Source organism: Bos mutus, chromosome 11, assembly GCF_027580195.1.
Source record: "Bos mutus isolate GX-2022 chromosome 11, NWIPB_WYAK_1.1, whole genome shotgun sequence".
In the NCBI taxonomy this organism is placed as follows: Eukaryota; Metazoa; Chordata; class Mammalia; order Artiodactyla; family Bovidae; genus Bos; species Bos mutus.
Window position 1 is genome coordinate 19,809,946 of NC_091627.1, and position 18,068 is coordinate 19,828,013.

An 18,068-nucleotide genomic window follows, 5' to 3' on the forward strand; every position below is an offset into this window, starting at 1 on the left:
AAAAACTTGTTTCTCAATGAAAAAAGCATGTGACTTGGCAATGAGATTAGTGCAATCCACAAGTGTACACATGAGTGTGTGCATACCTGGGAGTGACCAGGAGGTCACTCAGGACCTCAGGGAGGGAGTGTCGGGGGAGAGAGGACTGTTACCTTCCATCCTACCTTTGTATTTCAGCGATAGCATGCTTGTGATAATAAAGTCATACATACAGCGATGATAACATGCTTGTGTATCAGTGGAGTACCGATTACTGGAGTAATAAAAGATTCTCTTCTTTAAAAAAAGAGGAAGTTTGAAATGAAACTTCTTTCAGAATTAGACTTGTAGTTCTTATCCACTATCAGTAAGAAGGAAATTAGCTGACGAGGAAAAGCTGGCCACAGTTGTTTGATTCAAAGAGGATAGCAAACATGATAAGCAACTCACCACGAGATACCAAAGTACCTGATGAAGATGAGTTCCTTGAAGGCAGAAAATCTCTTCGCAAAGAGTTGGACACAATTTAGTGACTGAACAACAACTACAACGACCACAGAGTAGGTGCTTCAAAGAATGTTTTCATGAATTGAGCTGAACGGGCCTCCCGGCATGTAGTATTTATCACCTAAGAAGAGGAGCTATTCTCTGTTACCAAAATCTGGAAAGCTATCCTAAGGACTCTTTCTCCTGGGTTTACCTATAGACACCTCCAGCATGTACATCAGGTGCCCCAGACCAAGGCTACCCCGGTAACTGAAGGGGGTCACATGCCCCAATTCCCAACAGAGGCCAGTGTGAACATCCTCTCTTTCTACCTAGAAACAGAGTCACTCCCACCCATCCTGACTTGTCTCCCTGGTTTCTGAAGATGGACCATCTCTCTAACTGGTGGCTCCTGGCCCCATTGACTCCTGACTGCTCACCCAGTACAGCGCTGCCAATTCAGTCCAGTCATTTCTCCACCCTGCCCTTTCCATGATTAATTCCTCTCTGCATATTAATAAGACACCTCTCAAGCCTAAAAACCCTTTCCTGTCAAGCTATTGGCCTTGGTTCCTTCCTTTCACTGCCAGTACCCTGAAGGAACCATCTACACTAACTGTTCACAATGTTCTTTTTTCTCCCATTCCTTCCTTGATCTTGACACTCTTCCTACGGCCAAGCCTCCATGTTGGGGATCCCCCTCTACCCGACATCGGTACCATGCCCTTCTCTGTGACATCCTCTCCATCCTCGGCTCTTTCCAGATTCCCCCCCACCTTTTGGGCAACTCCTTAGTACTGTTTACTGCCCACCTTCTCCTTCAGCCCTCTAAATCAGACCTCTTAGCCCCAGGCTAGCAATATATTCCTGACACCTCTAAAACCGTATCTATTACTTTGCATGCACTTGTATGCTTTTAGAGAAGTCTATGGTTTTCACCATAGACCTAAAAAAAAAACATTTGTTGTTCCCAAGGGCTTTATTCTGAGCCCTTGTTTCCCTGTACGCGCTTCTGCAAAGTCTTTTATGCCAGGGTCTCAACCCCACAGGGAGGCTGGTATCTCTTAAACCAGGGTCTCTGGCCTACCTCCTACATTCCCATTTGTCAGCTGAACATGACCAGGAGGACACTTGGGTCTTGGGGACTCAATGTGCTGAATACCCAGCTCAATACGTTGAGCCTTAAATTTGTTTTTCATTCTGTATCCTTTATCTCAGTGGCAATACTGCTAGACATTTCAACATCGCCCCAACTCCTTTGATATTAAATTAGTAATCAAACGGTGTTGTAGTGTGCGTCTTATTCTTAGACACGCTCAGGAGTAATCCGGTTCAACGTCTGTCTGCTCCTCTCCACCCCATGTCGGGCATTCATCACTTGCCCCTCGGACTGCTTTATTACAGTTGGCTAGCTGATCTCATGGGCCCAGTTTCTCCCTGCATTTTCTCTCTAAAACTTCAGTATTTCACTAACAGTTTCTGGGAAATAGGGCTTTGTTAAGCCTATCCTTTTATTTTCTACAACAAACATGTACCGCTTTTACTGTGTTAAATATTTACATAATTGGGAGGAGGGACTGAACAGATCTGATCACGATAATCTTAGCCCCAACCACCCCTGGCTCGCCCGTACCTCAGCCAGGGCCAGGGCCTCACGCGCCTGCCTCCCTGGCTCCCAGGCTGCGCTCCCTGACGCTCACTTTGTGCTCTCGCAGCACAACCACAGCTCTTCCCTCGCCTCCAAACAGCAGTCCTGTTCACACGGCCCCTTCGGCCAAGAAAGCCAGCTTTCCCACCCTGCTCTCCATGTTCATCCTTTTTCTTTCAAAAGACCAGTTTCAATATGACTTCTAATTAAGACTTCAGTGAACCTCTAAAAATCCACCCTCTTTCTTCCTCACACACGTTCCCAGGGCCTCCAGACGGCTCACAGAGCCCCGGAGAGAACAGCGGTGCTTCCAGCATGTGAGCCGGGCCCTTCCTTCCCACCCCTGGGGCCCAGGACGGCACTCTGCTCACCCGGGGCACCAGACAACTGTCTGACTGATGGATGGGTGGGTGGAGAGGCTGACAGGTGGATGAATAAACTCAGGAGGAAAGCACAGCACACTGGAAGGCACATAAGAATGTGCTGACAGACATATGTGTTTACTTGAAGCTCTTGTTACCAGGCTAAGCAATGGAGAGAACTTGCTCTGGTTTTAAAAACTGAAGTGGTTTTAAAGCTGAACAAGTCCAAGTGTACTTTCAAACATAACCCACCTGACTCCAAAGCTGCGTTTTGCTGATTGCCTTGTGGTAACTCCAAGAATAAACATAAAGAGTCACTTTAGCTCTCTGAAGGATAATGGTGCAATGCTTCATTAAATAATATTAGAACATTACAAGTTCGGGATTTGCCAAAATAATCCAGTCAAGACTAGAATTCAACAAGAAGTGTGCGCCCAAACGCCAGCAAACTGCGGGCTATTCCTACCACAGGGTGGTTACTTTAAGCAATGGGACTTTTAAGCCTGTGTAAGGATTATCACTCACACAGCTCTTCTTCTCAAAACAACTGCCTAACTTTTTGACACTTACCTTATTAAGAATGTGTAACTGCAGTGTATTAGCTTGGCTATCATTTATTGTTAAATACTAAATGTACATCCCTTTTGTTTTCTACATAAATATCCTACCAAAGCTCACAGGCAAAACAAGAATGTGAGACAGTTTGGTCATGTCTCCCACCCTCAAATTGCAGCTTCCTGTTACCATACACTGAAAACGACTGCTCCCGGACGGTCCTGGTCAGTGGTTTTCGGGTAAATGAGTTCTTTTTCAGCAGATCTTGGAAGAGTAACTTCCAGGGCTGCCTGACAAGGAGTCAGTGCATAGAAGATCCACACCCTCACAAGGATTTATCAAGTGCCTACTCGGGTCCAGATACAGATTCAGGAGCTAGAGGTAAAGTAAATAACGCAAGACAAAGACACGAGATAATCTAACAATGAAATTCACTCCATAGAAACAGAATACTGAAAACAAGCAGTCTTCCCTCTGCTTCTAACTAGGACTCCAGGTAAAAATCTAAGAATGACAGCTACATAAAAAGTGGGGTTGCACACACTGCTGATGGAGACGTAAAGTGAAGCAGTCTTTTTGGAAAAAAGTTTGGCAGTTTCTCAGAAGGTCAGACATAACGTTACCATGTGACCAGCAGTCCCACTCCTAGGTATGCAGCCAGGAGAAATGAAAGCATATGTCCATGCTAACACATATACAAATGTTCACAACAGCACTGAAAAGTTGAAACACCACGCATACCCATCAACTGATATATGGATAAATAAAATACAGTGTTACCCATACCCTGGAATAAAACTGAATGGAATACTCACACATGTTACCACATGGATGAACATTAAAGACATCATTCCAAGTAAAGGCAGTTGGACAAGATGCCACATATATAACACTCACATGAAATATCACAAAAGACAAACCTATAGAGCTAGAGAACAGGTCAGTGGTTGCCTGGGGTGAGATGAGGTGGAGTAAATGGGACTGACGGACGGGGTAAGGAACTCTGCTTGTGGGGCTGTGATGAAATGCTCTAAAACTGACTCTGGTGGTGGCTGTCCAACTCTGTGACTATACCAAAAACCAGTGGGCTATATACTTTATGTATGTGACTGTTATGTAAATTATATTTAAAAAAACTTGTTACCAAAAAAAAAGTTAGGTTGGTAGGTAAAGGAAATCTCTTCATGAGATATTAAACCTATTACTAGGTTGTCTACTGATGTATCTTCTGTTAGGCAGAGCCAGAATTTCTAGATGCTCCTGGATCTAAGTTGAAGGATTCCCTCAACATTTCGTGTCTCAGACATTTGCTAGAAACTGGCAAAATAAAGATGAACGGGCATCTCTCTATTCCAGAAACAATTCAGTCTATCAATGTCCTCCCCACCTTTCCCCTCTTCTTCTGTCTGAAAAAGCACAATTTTTAAACCAGGAAGCTGGGGGTTAGAAAAGCACATGTACAGAACTGGTACAGCCTCCATCTGACGCCTCATCTGCCTTGCCTGGCTCCCCCTGCCCTTTCCCCGTGGCCCCCCAGACCTTTAGGCTCTTCTTACAAGACTGTCTACTCTATCACATCCAGATCCTGTATATCAACACTTGGCCAAGAAATTCTCAAAGCAGAGAATTTCATGTGACTCTCACGTGACTTAGAACTTATAAACACTTATAAACTTATAAACACTTATAAACACTTATAAACTTATAAACACTTATAAACACTTATAAACTTATAAACACTTATAAACTTATAAGCTTATAAACACTGGGGGCTTAAATACCTAACTCCTTATTTAGACACCTGACAACTGAGACTGTTCAAATAATACCATTTCTTTTTAATGATGACTTTTATTTTTTTATTTTTACTGTGGTAAAATATTTAACCATAAAACTTACCATTTTAACTATTCTTCAGTGAACATTCACACTGTTGTGCAACCCTTATCACTATCCATTTCTAGAACTTTCTCATCATTCCAAATGCAAACCCCATAGCTCATTAAGTAGTGTCTCCCCAGCCCCCAACCCTGGCAACCACCATTCCACTTTCTGTCCCTGTGTACTCACCTATTCCAGAATACCACTCTTTCTGATCTCTTTGTTTTCCTACATAAAGCTAAAAAAATTCCTGGCAAATTTTCCAAATGACCTTTTAAATACTCAGATAACCTACAATGAGAGTAAACATAACTGAAATATTTTTAAAATAACTTTTTGTCAAAGAAGCTGTTACCTCTTTAATTGCCATCATCATTTTTAAGAGTGTGGGTTTTGCAGAATCAAAGTGCTCTAATGTACGTATTTACCAATGCTCCTGGGGTCACACCCTGCATCTTACTCTATGTAAACTAGGCCTCAAAAAGTTGTTCAGAATCACCACAGTAAGGACCAGTGCGTGTCCCCTCTGGCCTTGAGCTGTCACATGAACTCCAAAGATCAAGATGACCCCTTGAGGGCACAGGGCCAGCCAGGAAGAGCAAGGCTGGACATCCAGCAAGCCAACATCAGGGGCAGCATTACTCACTTCATCAGCTTCTGTTTTGTGGCCGAATCTTTGAAGCTTCTGAATTCCTCGCCAGCTTTGATCTCATAGAACTGCGGCTTGAGGACCGTCTGCTGATCCTCCCGGAGCTGTTCCTGCCTCTTCACTTTTTCCTCCTGTTGGAGAAGCCGGCGCTGTTTCCTGACCTCTGCGACCCAGTCTTTTTCATCATCTGAACTCTCAGAACTTTCTGCATCACTTGGTTTTCCTTCCGGTTCTTCCTCCTCTTCCTGAAAATAAAAATAGTAAGAAGCAGCTCCTTTCCCTCTGCCAAAAACATCGACCCGTTATTTCCTTTTAAATAGCATTAGCCTATCAGAGTCTATCAGACACTGCATGCATTGGAAAAAAATGTCTTTAATAAAAGAAGGTATATTCCTAAGCTGAAGGTCAAACAAATTACAGCTTTATTCAATGACTCTTCTAACCTATACAGAAAACTAAATATTACACAAATTCTAAATGATAAATAGTACATTACTTTTCCATGAAGTTCCTGTTGTTCTAAGAGTCTCAGTTTCTTCTTCCTTTTTTCACTAATTTTGGAAACAAGTGGATTCAAAAGCCTAAATTCTTCACTCTCTTCGTCTACTTGGAAGTCAGGGTTCTCAAACATAACTTTAAATCGATCATCGGTGAGAATATTAGGAAGGCTCTGTAAGAAAAAGAATATCAAAATTTAAAGTTAATATTAGAATAAAATCTGCCCAGGAAGATAGCTTAAAAACATCTTACTCAACAATTTATTAAAAAGCTACATAAGGCACAATTTATTAAATTATGATGAAATTGTTAAAGAACCAGTTTCCAGGCCTTCCTTCTTGCTTATTTCTTACCCCTATTTCACAGCAGATATGTATTACTTGGCTGCTGCACACAATGAGCTAAGAATGAGTCTTTTGGGCTAAATTTACGCTTAATATGTTGGAAAGAATTTTCCTTAGTTAACATTTTTTTGATGTAAAAACATTTCTCAAGGAAATACATGGTTTTGAAACATGGCTTTCTAAGCATGGCTACTACGCTGAATGAGAATCAGTGAGTCCGTCAACTTCAGATTCCAAAACTGGGAGAGGAAGCATGCGCCAATAATAAGTTAAGAATTGACATGGGGTGGGAAGCTGATGGTGTCAGTTTACTGAGTCTGAGTTATTGGAAACATAATGGATATGTCCTTCCCTTATAGGATAGCCTCATCAATTTTACCCTAGGCCATTGCATTGTTCTCAAAGATACAGTGTACGACTGAGATTTCAACATAATAAAGCTTTACGATTGAGACCCATTTGGATAGCTTAGGACTGACACTGAATTCCTTTTTATTTGTATCACTTCTGAACAGAACATGTTCTAGAAATGTACTATAAACTTAGTGAAGTGAAAAGTCGCTCAGTCATGTCCGACTCCTTGCAGTCCATGGAATTCCTATACAGTCCATGGAATTCTCCAGGCCAGAATACTGGAAGGGGTAGCCTTTCCCTTCTACAAGGGATCTTCCCAACTCAGGGATCAAACCCAGGTTTCTCACATTGCAGGAGGATTCTTTACCACTGAGCCACAAGGGAAGCCCAAGAATACGGAGTGGGTAGCCTATCCCTTCTCCAGCAGATCTTCCCGACCCAGGAATCGAACCAGGGTCTCCTGCATTGCAGGTGGGTTCTTTACCAACTGAGCTATCACTGTAGCCCAACTATAAACTTAAACAGATGATACTTGTATACACTCAGGGCTTCCTACTGTCCTTATCTGCAGTAGGCTTGGAAACAAGATAAACTAACCTACCTGACAGGGTTTGTAGACAGCCTAAGGAACAGGCTGGAAAAAATGAACCTGTCTGTGGTGGCCCCTGGATCTACCTAACAGACTTTATCTTACTTCCTGCTTCTCCACTACTGAGAGTAAATCTGGCTCTAAGTTGTTGAGTCAGAATGCTGTTTTTGTATAACAACTACACAAAAAATTGCCCAAGGGTCCATCTAGTCAAAGCTATGGTTCTTCCAGTGGTCATGTATGCACATGAGAGCTGGACTGTAAAGAAAGCTGAGCACCAAAGAATTGACGCTTTTAAACAGTGGTGTTGGAGAAGACTCTTGAGAGTCTCTTGGACTGCAAAGAGATCAAACTAGTCAATCCTCAAGGAAATCAGTCCTGAATATTCATTGGAAGGACTGATGTTGAAGCTGAAGCTCCAATACTTTGGCCACCTGATGCGAAGAACTGACTCACTGGAAAAGACCCTGGTGCTGGGAAAGATTCAAAGCAGGAGAAGGGGTAACAGAGGATGAGATGGTTGGATGGCATCACTGACTAGACGGACATGATTTTAAGCAAGCTCCAGGAGCTGGTGATGGACAGGGAAGCCTGGTGTGCTGCAGTCCATGGGGTCACAAAGAGTTGGACACAACTGAGCAAGTGAACTGAACTACACAAAAAAATTGGCAAACCATGAGACACTAAGGAACTTGGGCTATTTATTACCTGTATGTACCTAAAATCTGACTAACCTTTACTAAAATTCTGTGATATGCTGAATTAATATTTGAGACACACTGAAGGCTCCTCTGTTATCATTTCCAAGACAGATTTAGAAACAAAGAGATATGTCCAAGGCACTCACTCATTCACAACTTGACTAAAAAACAAACCAGACTCTACGCTACAAGGTACCTTATGAAGGATGCTAAGCAGACATGACAGTACTCTAGGAGTAGAGGGGTAAAAAGTAATTCCAACAATAGATATCTCAGTGGGGAGGGGGAGGGGAGAGGGGAGCACATCGGGGAGGAGGCTTGAAAGAAGGGTACTTTGCAACAGATAGGAATTTGGGAAGAGCATTTCCAGCCTCCTGAGGAGTGGTGAGCAGTCTGATAATGCTAGGATAGTGGCAAAATTTGAAAAAAACAATTTTTGATCAGGCCAGATTGTAAAAGATTTAAGATGCCGCGACCTCACTCTGCAGTAAGGGGAAATGACTAGGGGAAAAGAGGATGAGGAGGAGAAAGGTGACAAACAGGACAGTGAGTCAAGAACCTCACAACAGAGAAGCTGCTTTGTGATTCTGCAGCCGATGGTACACGCTGGGCTAATGAGACAGAACTCAGACGCGAGCAAGACACGAGAGGCCACTTGAGGAAATGGGAACAAGGACAGGGCCTGAATCAGGGCAACTGGAACCCAAGGTAAAGATACACGAGTAAGCCAGAATTGACAGATATCTCTATGGAGGAGATGGGAGGAGGAATACTGAAAAATACTGTTAAAAATTTATACCAAAGGTCTAGTTAAAGTGACTAGAAAGCTGGGGAATACCGTTAAGTTAGGATCTATCATTGGAGATGATCAGACAAAAAAAGACATAGGGTGGAATAAAGGGCAAGAAATTATGTACCCAAGAAACCAAGACGTCCCCCAGTGGCTATAAGTATACCATGATACATTCAGACAACAGAGTATTATTTAGCGCTAAAAAGAAATAGGGTATCAAGCTACAAAAAGACAGAGAGAGACCCTTTCTAAGCAAAAGAAGCCAATCTGAAAAGCTACGATCTCAACTAAATGACACTGAAGAAAAGGTAAAACAATGGACTCAGGCAAAAGCTCAGTGGGTGCTAGGGGTCCAGGGAAGGGATGAAAAGGTGGAGCTCAGAGGGTGTGGGGAAGCGAAAATATCCTTACCTTCTAATAGTGGACACGTGTCTCAAACCACAGCATGAACAACACCAAGGGTGAACCCTAATGTAAACTATGGGCTTCAGGGGATTATCACGTATTAAGGTAGGTTCATCAGCTGTAACAAACATCCTCCCTTGGTGGAGGATATTAACAGCGAGGTGGGTTGGGGCTGGACGTAACACACGTGTGGGGGGCAGGGGGTATGTGGGAAATCTCTGTACCTTCCTCTCGCTTTTGCTGTGAATGTAAAACTGTTATTAAAAAGTGTCTTTAGAAAAATCCAGTGAATGAGAGAAGTTAAACAGAGAAAAAAAAACAAAATTAGGTTCCATTTAAGACTGGTTAAGTCAGTGTATGCCTGGATTCTGATGGATGCCATCAAGTGTCTGAAACCACGCACCAGGGCTCAGGAGAGAAGAGAGGGCTACACTGGATACATTTTGGAGTTACCTGTAAACACAGAGCAGGTGATACTGCCCAAGACTAGAAGAACAGCTATTTGCTAAGTATATATTTTCAGGTTTTATAGTTACATATTGTCAGGTTTTATATAAATAGATATAAAATATAATGTATATGTATATAAAATGTATATTTAGATATAAAATGTATAACATATATGTATGTGAAGTTGCTCAGTCACGTACAACTCTTTGTGATCCTACTGACTGTAGCCTACCAGGCACCTCCGTCAATGGAATTTTCCAGGCAACAGTACTAGAGTGGGTTGCCATTTCCTTCTCCTGGAGATCTTCCCAATCCAGATATCAAACCCAGGTCTCCTGCATTGCAGGCAGACAGATGCTTTACTGTCTGAACCACCAGGGAAGCCAATATGGACTGGAAGAAACACAAGCTGGAATCAAGATTGCCGGGAGAAATCTCAATAACCTCAGATATGCAGATGACACCACCCTTATGGCAGAAAGTGAAGAGGAACTCAAAAGCCTCTTGATGAAAGTCAAAGTGGAGAGTGAAAAAGTTGGCTTAAAGCTCAACATTCAGAAAACGAAGATCATGGCATCCGGTCCCACCACTTCATGGGAAATAGATGGGGAAACAGTGGAAATAGTGTCAGACTTTCTTTTTCTGGGCTCCAAAATCACTACAGATGGTGACTGCAGCCATGAAATTAAAAGACGCTTACTCCTTGGAAGGAAGGTTATGCCCAACCTAGATAGCATATTAAAAAGCAGAGACATTACTTTGCCAACAAAGGTTAGTCTAGTCAAGGCTATGGTTTTTCCTGTGGTCATGTATGGATGTGAGAGTTGGACTGTGAAGAAGGCTGAGCGCCGAAGAATTGATGCTTTTGAACTGTGGTGTTGGAGAAGACTCTTGAGAGTCCCTTGGACTGCAAGGAGATCCAACCAGTCCATTCTGAAGGAGATCAGCCCTGGGATTTCTTTGGAAGGAATGATGCTGAAGCTGAAACTCCAGTACTTTGGCCACCTTACGCGAAGAGTTGACTCACTGGAAAAGACTCTGATGCTGGGAGGGATTGGGGGCAGGAGGAGAAGGGGACGACAGAGGATGAGATGGCTGGATGGCATCACTGACTCGTGATTGCTCTCTTATTCAGCATTTACTTTGTTACAAATATGCAGATACTCTTTACATCTCCTCCTCCTCTCCCTGAGTGCTCTCTTGTGTTTGACTCTTTGCAACCGTCTGGACCGTTGCCTGCCAGACTCTTCTGTCCATAGAATTTCCCAGGCAAAAATACTGGAATGGGTTGCCATTTCCTTCTCCAGGGGACCTTCCTGACCCAGGGATTGATCTGATCCAACCCAGGGTCTATGCATAATTATGTCTTTTCCCTGGGGAGATAAATAATTACTTAACATCTAAGCTGATGCTGGTATGGAAGAATCCTTAAGTAGGACACTTCTCCCACAGTCTCTGAACCACAGAACATACCTTGCCTACGGATGTCATGCACGACAGTGCCTGGCTGGGCTGCTGCAGAATTCGAGAGAAGTACCTTCATACAAGACTTTAAGGCAATGGTGAAAATTTGGCAGAAAAGGCCAACGGGCAAGAAATGGCCCTTGTAAGAAGGTGGCTTAGCTACAACACATACCCTTATAGATCAAATGGATCACTATTTGCTTGCCTCTCCCAAAGTGCTGTACCTACTGGGAGCGCAATATATAATAGCTGAAAGAATAAATGAATTGATTCTTAATTAGAATTAACACCATCACATTTCTAAGTTTGGATAAGGTCCAGATAATTGCTCCCCGACATTATGTGGTGGGTCACCTGCCATTGGAGATCTAACATGAAGTGAATGGTAAACATCTTTTTAGAATTTAATTATGTTATCAGTGAGAGCAATATCTGGGAACACATTTCATTGTCTGCCTCCATGAAATTTCAGCTGGAGTCAAAGGAGGCCATAACTGCACCGTACTGACTTTTAAATCAGAAGTTACCAGAGCTATTAAGGCTCTTAAGAGTTTGAAAAGCTGAGTTCAAAGACAAGACTAATGAAGTGCTGATGGATTTAACAATTCTTTCAAGTATTCTTTACAGTTGTAATGAAGGACTTTTTTCTTAATTCAGGAACAGTTTTTAAGGTCTTTGTTTTTTGTTGTTTGATTTTTGGCCTCACCTTGCTGGATCTTAATTCCCTGGGATGCAATCCAGGTGCCAGCAGTGAAAGCACCAAGTCCTAACCACCGGACCACTAGGGAAGCTCCAAGGCCATCTGAGTCAGACACAACTGTTACACGACAAATTAGACGCGCTCTCTAACAACAGACTTTTTGTTGCTGCTGTTGTTTAGTATTTAGTAGCTAAGCGGTGTCTGACTCTTTGCGATCCCATGGACTGTGGACTCTTTGCACTCCCATGGACTGTGGTCCGCCAAGCTATTCTGTCCATGGGATTTCCCAGGCAAGAATACTAGAGTGGGTTGCCATTTCCTTCTCCAGGGGATCTTCCTAAATTAAATATTTCTGGAAAGAAACTGAACTCCAATAATGAGACCTGACTTGGGTCAGCAAGCCACTGAAAAGTCAATGACAAACACCCCTTTCTAGCAGTATTCTAGAGTTCACACCACTATAAACACCATGCTTCCAGCTTCCAACAGCTAAAGGGAAACTGATGGAAGAAGAGAGGGATTTCTCAGGCTCTTCCTCTTTGCACTTGCAGTATGAACAGCACGTAGCTGGATGCTTCTTTATAGGATAACCCTATAAATTGTTTTAAAGGCACAGACAACCATGACTTTCCCATGGACTCCGCAGGTCACTCTGCATGTTTTCAGCTCTTGGGGTTGTTGCTACCATCCTGCACCCCTGGGCACAGCAAATGCCAACTGTGTTCTCCATCTCCTTCGGCCGTCTCTAACCTCAGCAAGAGTGTGAAGAAGGGGGGGGAGGGCAGAGAGAAAGGGGGCTTCTCCCACATCTTCACAATCATAAGACCTTTAAGAAAGGCTCCTGCACACTGTGTAAACCATGCTGCACAAAGTATCAAAATTAAACAGTAATTTGTGTCATATTCTCTGTAACACTGAATGTCATACAGACTCAGATGCATAAACTGTAGATAGGAAAGAAGACCTCTGCAGTGTAAACCAGCTCCTCTCCCTTCGCACTGCAAATGCGTGTAAATCCAAAGATCGTATCCGTGAAGCTTGGGGAATGACCTATAAAGCTGACAAGTTACCTCCCTAACCATCCTCGGGCTGGGTTAACAAGAAAATCACTGGAAGCATGCCAAAGAGAACGTCAAGGGAGCCGGAAGCACCTAGTTTTGAACACTTAAAGATCTACGCATACGTGTGATACACTGATGAAATTAGGAAGGTACACAGCCACAAACACAATCACAGCACCAAGAAGGCCCCCCCGTCCCCACCGCAGTCCTACTCTTCATCTTAGAGAAGAACACGCTAGACCCAGTGAAGCTCAGGGTCACCCACAATGACACAATTGGTGAGCAAGGGGGACCAGACGCGAGACTCTTCAGTGGCAGCCCCCTGACACTCCTGAAGAAGAGTCGTACAAAAATAAATACACAAAGAGCTCACTTGTCTCCATTCACTTACCTGGTTAAAAAACTAGAGAGAGAACTGAGAAAGAATAAACACTAACAAAACTCTGGACAGCTCGACACAGCTGGCCCAGATACACAATTTGCCATCTACTCAGGCAAGTCCTGCAGGCTCTTAGGAGAGATGGGATCTTTACAACTCATTCCAGAGAAGAGTCTGGCCCACTTATCTGCCTGCCTGATCTAAGCCGATGGGGAAACAGCACGGAGAGGAATGAGGAAGCTCTCACTTCTGTGGGAAAATGAGAAAAAATCCGCCTCCTGTCTTGACACCACCAGCTGACCCTTACTTAATTTATGACTGACCTTTGTCCATTTTACATTAGGGATGGAAGGTAGAAAGCAGTTATTCCTTAGAGTGCATGCGCCCAGTAATGCCAAGTCTAAACAAAAGCTGGTTAGTTTTTCAGTTATAAACAAACCTAGTGACTACAAAGAAAAACAATAAACAAACTATTTAACAATAAAAGGGTTATTTAAAATATATCCACAAGATAAAATATGCAGCTCTCAAAATATTTATAAAGACTGTTTAGTAAAATGGGAAGCCACGTGTTATTTTACAGACCCAAGATAAATATTTTATATATATATATATGGTAGTATCTTATTACAGTTTATAATTTTAAGATAAATAAGACAGGAAGGAAATTCACTAAACTATTAATGATGCCTTTCTCTGGAGAGAAGTACATGAGTGAAAAAAAAAAAAAAAAAAGAAGTACATGAGTGACTTTCTTCTTTATACTCTTTATCTGTTTTACAAACTTTCCATATTGAGCATATACTATCTAATAAGCAGAGGGAACAAGGAAAACCAAACACATTTTCAAAGTAAAAGGATAATAATCTACTATCAAGAAAACAGAGAAATAACTTATCAATATTTTCTTTGCCTTGTAAAATCTTACCTTAACTTTCTTTTTCCAGGTAGATTTTTGTTTCTCCTCCTCTTCCTCAATTAATTTAAGTGCCAACTCTTTGTTAACTTTTGGCAATTTCTAGTGGAGAAGAAAAAAATAAAAAGTCGTACTGCAATACCTACAATTGAGCTTTGAAGGTTAAAGCAAAGAGCAGGGACAAAGGGACTCTATGTCCTACACTGCCCTGGCCAATACACACACACATATTCACTCCTTGCACCTAATAATCTGGAAAAAGGAAAAGCTTGCTACTAGTCTCTGCACTGAAAGTGTGTGTGTGTGTTTTACAAAATGTTCAGTTGGAAACGATCATATCCCTTGGTGGTCGATCTCGATCAGGCCGGGAAGGCAGGAGGAGACGGGGCTTCCGCTTCCCCTCTGCTGGTTGCAGGGCTGGTGTCGTGCGTCAGTGGTTCTGTCTCCTGGCAGCAATGACGTGGCTCCAGCAGAGCAAGGGAGTCCAGTCTGTGGCTCCCCCACACTCCCGGGAACAGCCTCGTCCCACCTTGAGGGCCCCACCGCCAGCTGTCAACCCTCCTCCGAGGTCCGAGTCTAGGCCCGCCTGTCTCCTACTGCCCAGTCCTGGCGAGTTAGCTGCTCCCTGCAGCCGCCCCCTCCTTTATGAGTACCGCAGTGGTTTTGCCTCTTCACCTCTCTAACACCCGGGTAACAGTTCTTTTATATTAAACTCTCTGATAATAGAACTAGTGTGGCCTGATTCTTGTCTGGGCCCTGGCATAATCTGATGACCGTTTCCCATGATCCAAGCAGCTAGCCTAAGACACTCCCACGTGTCACCAAGAAATGGGGATTAGCAAAGCCCCAGCACTCCAAAGTCTAAAAACACCTGTTTGAAAGCAGCATCATATTTTCTTGGTAGGACCGACAGTATCAGCTCACCTGGCATTACTTGCCACAACACCGTTACCTTTACCATAAGGATGAAACTAGAACATCCACCCTCACGACACATAAAACATGTCAAAAATATTAGTGAATGATGTAAACTAAGAATGGGAAAAGTAAGAAAGGGATGGCAAGCTTCTCCGAATAATAAAATAAAAATGCAGAGCCTTTCTCTAGTAGCTTCAATGCTGACTCTAGTATTTACCTTTAGTTGCACTCTTTGTGCTCGTGTTTCTTCTATCTTCTGCCGGATCTTATCTTTCCTATATTCTTCATAAGCAAATGGATTTACCATCAATTTCACCTTTTTGAAGTAGAAGAAAATGAAACACAAGAGAACTAGATTCAGTAGCATGTCTCATATACAGCATGAATATTATGCCAAAGGATAGATATTTTACAAATCTTAAGTATGTTTTATAAAAATATACGTAAGTAGAGAAGAAATGGCCACAAAGTGACTGTCAGTCACCTTAAATAACCGTAGCTTTATACTTACCTTGTGGTAGAGCCTTATATCCATGAAAAATCCATGCATATATGCCCGAAGAAAAGGTGATCCAATGAGATGTGTGAGCCCTGGGGAAGTTAACCAGAAGAGGGCAGACCTTTATGAAATCCTGATTAAAATTCAGCAGTTTTTCATGGACTACAATTTGATTATAATTTCACTTCTAAGTAAAAATGTAAGGATTAGAACCACTAATCTTCTTTAATAACTGCAAAGAAAAGTTTAATCTACTTCAGCAACATTATCTTACTTATTTTTAATGTAACATTGTACTAAGCATAAAAATGATGGAAAGGTATTCATGAGCTATAACAGACTAGTAAAGAAGGGCTTCCCATACTACTGGTTCTCAGGTTTTTTTCATTCCATGAAAGTGAAGTCACTCAGTCGTGTCACTCTTTGCGACCCCGTGGACTGTAGCCCACCAGGCTCCTCCGTCCATGGGATTCTCCCGGCAAGAATACTGGAGTGGGTTGCCATTTCCTTCTCCAGGGAATCTTCCCGACCCAGGGATCAAACCAGGTCTCCTGCATTGCAGGCAGACGCTTTACCCTCTGAACCACCAGGGAAGCCTTTTATTCCATAAGCCAGTTTTAAATCTAAAAATAATACTGAGATTCAACACTAGGTTGTCAACTTTCATATTGCCAAGCAAGAACAGGGCCGGGGTAGGGGCGGGAGTGAGGTGGGGGAAGGAGATGGCCCGTAATTTCCAAAAACAAAAGAAAAACTGTGTCACAACAATAATGTAGGAAGGGTATGTGTTCCCCCAAAACAGAATAACTGGCAAATGTATACCAACACATGTACTATATACACACATACTGCATTATGGATGAATGAAAAGTCCAATGCCAGTGAGTGTCTAGCAGCCCTGCTTTAAAGAGTATCTTTCACAGGGTTCCCAAGATTTAGTAGATTTCATTTACAATTAGTGGTGCTGGGGGTCACATAAGGATGCCCTGCCTATGTCATAGAAATTATTAACTGCAAATATTTACACAGAGAAAGGTTACGAGAATATTCATCTTCAGAATAAGATCACCTATGAAATAATTCACATGAACAGCAGCTTTAGTTGGTATAATACTAAGTGACTAAAGTTCCAAGGAAAGCGTTACCCTGAGATCCAAATTTTAGAAATAAACAACCCTCCAGGGCTACAAATAATGTCTAGGTAAAAATCACATAGGTGTACAAAACCTAAATAGAACAACATGAAAAGGCAAACCTAAATTTAGGATAATTTCATAAGGTAATTATAAGCCTTGGTCAGAAAAGTACTTTCCTAGAATGTTAGGTCAATAAAACTCCATTGTTTGAATTAGCACAGTGGAAACTTAAAGGGGCAGTGGGGCTGGCCGAGCCTTAATGAAATGTCCAAACACACAACAATCTGCATTGAGGTTCCTGCACATGTGTTTTTATAGTTTTTTATTTCCTCTATTAAGTATACAGAACTTACATTTGTGGCCCAGGATTACTCCCATTCCAAGTTAGGTCATGAATAAAATCCAGCAGGAAGTTTTTCATATTAAAACAATTCTAAGGAGAGATCTGGCATCAGGTTTTCTCATCCTTAGCTCCAGAGAACACTAGTCCCAACAGATCTTGGAGGAAGACAAGGTTCTGTGACTAAGTAAGTTTCCTCCCTCCTGGTGATTTACAGTGTATAATGACATTAAAGGCTCAAAGTCCACAGTAGAGAAACTGAATTAACTTGGTTAAACTGAACATTCCTCAAACTTATTTGCCCCAAATCTCTTAAAATGATAGGTAACATTATGGATTGTTTAAATACTGTACTGAGTAATTTTCAGGCATGACCTGATTCATTCTCTAAGCAACTTGATGGGTAGGTGTCATTATTATTATTATTTTGTAGATGAGGAAACCAAGGCACAATGTAGTTAAGTAAACTGGTCAAGTCACAGAGCTATTACGCGGTAGAGGTGGGGTGTGAGCCCATGTCAACCTCTCTAAAGCCTGTATTAGCCACTAAGCTGCCCACCTAGCACTTCTTACAGAAGCAGGGATCCACAAAACACATTTTAGGAAATGGCATGGTACGGGACCTGCTAAAGGCCATAGCTAGGAAATGACAGAACTTACAAGTTTTCAAATGCTATAATCTTAAGAAATAAGAGAAGTCAGTTACATGGCCTTATTTTTACTTTAACACAAGCTACTTATGTTAAACCAATATAACCAATGGCTAATTTATATTAAAAGATAATAATCTACATGAAGATGATTTCTAGTATAATTTATTTTGTTGATTATTATATCTATTTCCATAGTCTTAAAAACAGGCAGTGTGGGGACTTCCCTGATGGTCCAGTGGCTAAGACTACATGCTCCCAATGCAGGGGACCCAGATGTGAACCCTGGCTGGGGAACAAGATCCCACATG

General features: G+C 42.2%; 1 protein-coding gene across 2 annotated transcripts in view; it reads right to left on the minus strand.

Moving 5' to 3' along the window:
* The window catches only part of NOL10 (nucleolar protein 10), an 89,959-nt gene that overhangs the window by 15,810 nt on the left and 56,081 nt on the right, over nt 1-18,068 (minus strand). For both annotated transcript variants that reach the window (XM_070379103.1, XM_070379104.1), the window contains 5 exons: nt 15,644-15,723; nt 15,350-15,448; nt 14,227-14,316; nt 6,057-6,230; nt 5,558-5,805 (listed from right to left, as the gene is read on the minus strand). In XM_070379103.1, coding sequence (XP_070235204.1) covers nt 5,558-5,805; nt 6,057-6,230; nt 14,227-14,316; nt 15,350-15,448; nt 15,644-15,723 — 691 coding nt within the window. The remainder of the gene's footprint in view (nt 1-5,557; nt 5,806-6,056; nt 6,231-14,226; nt 14,317-15,349; nt 15,449-15,643; nt 15,724-18,068) is intronic.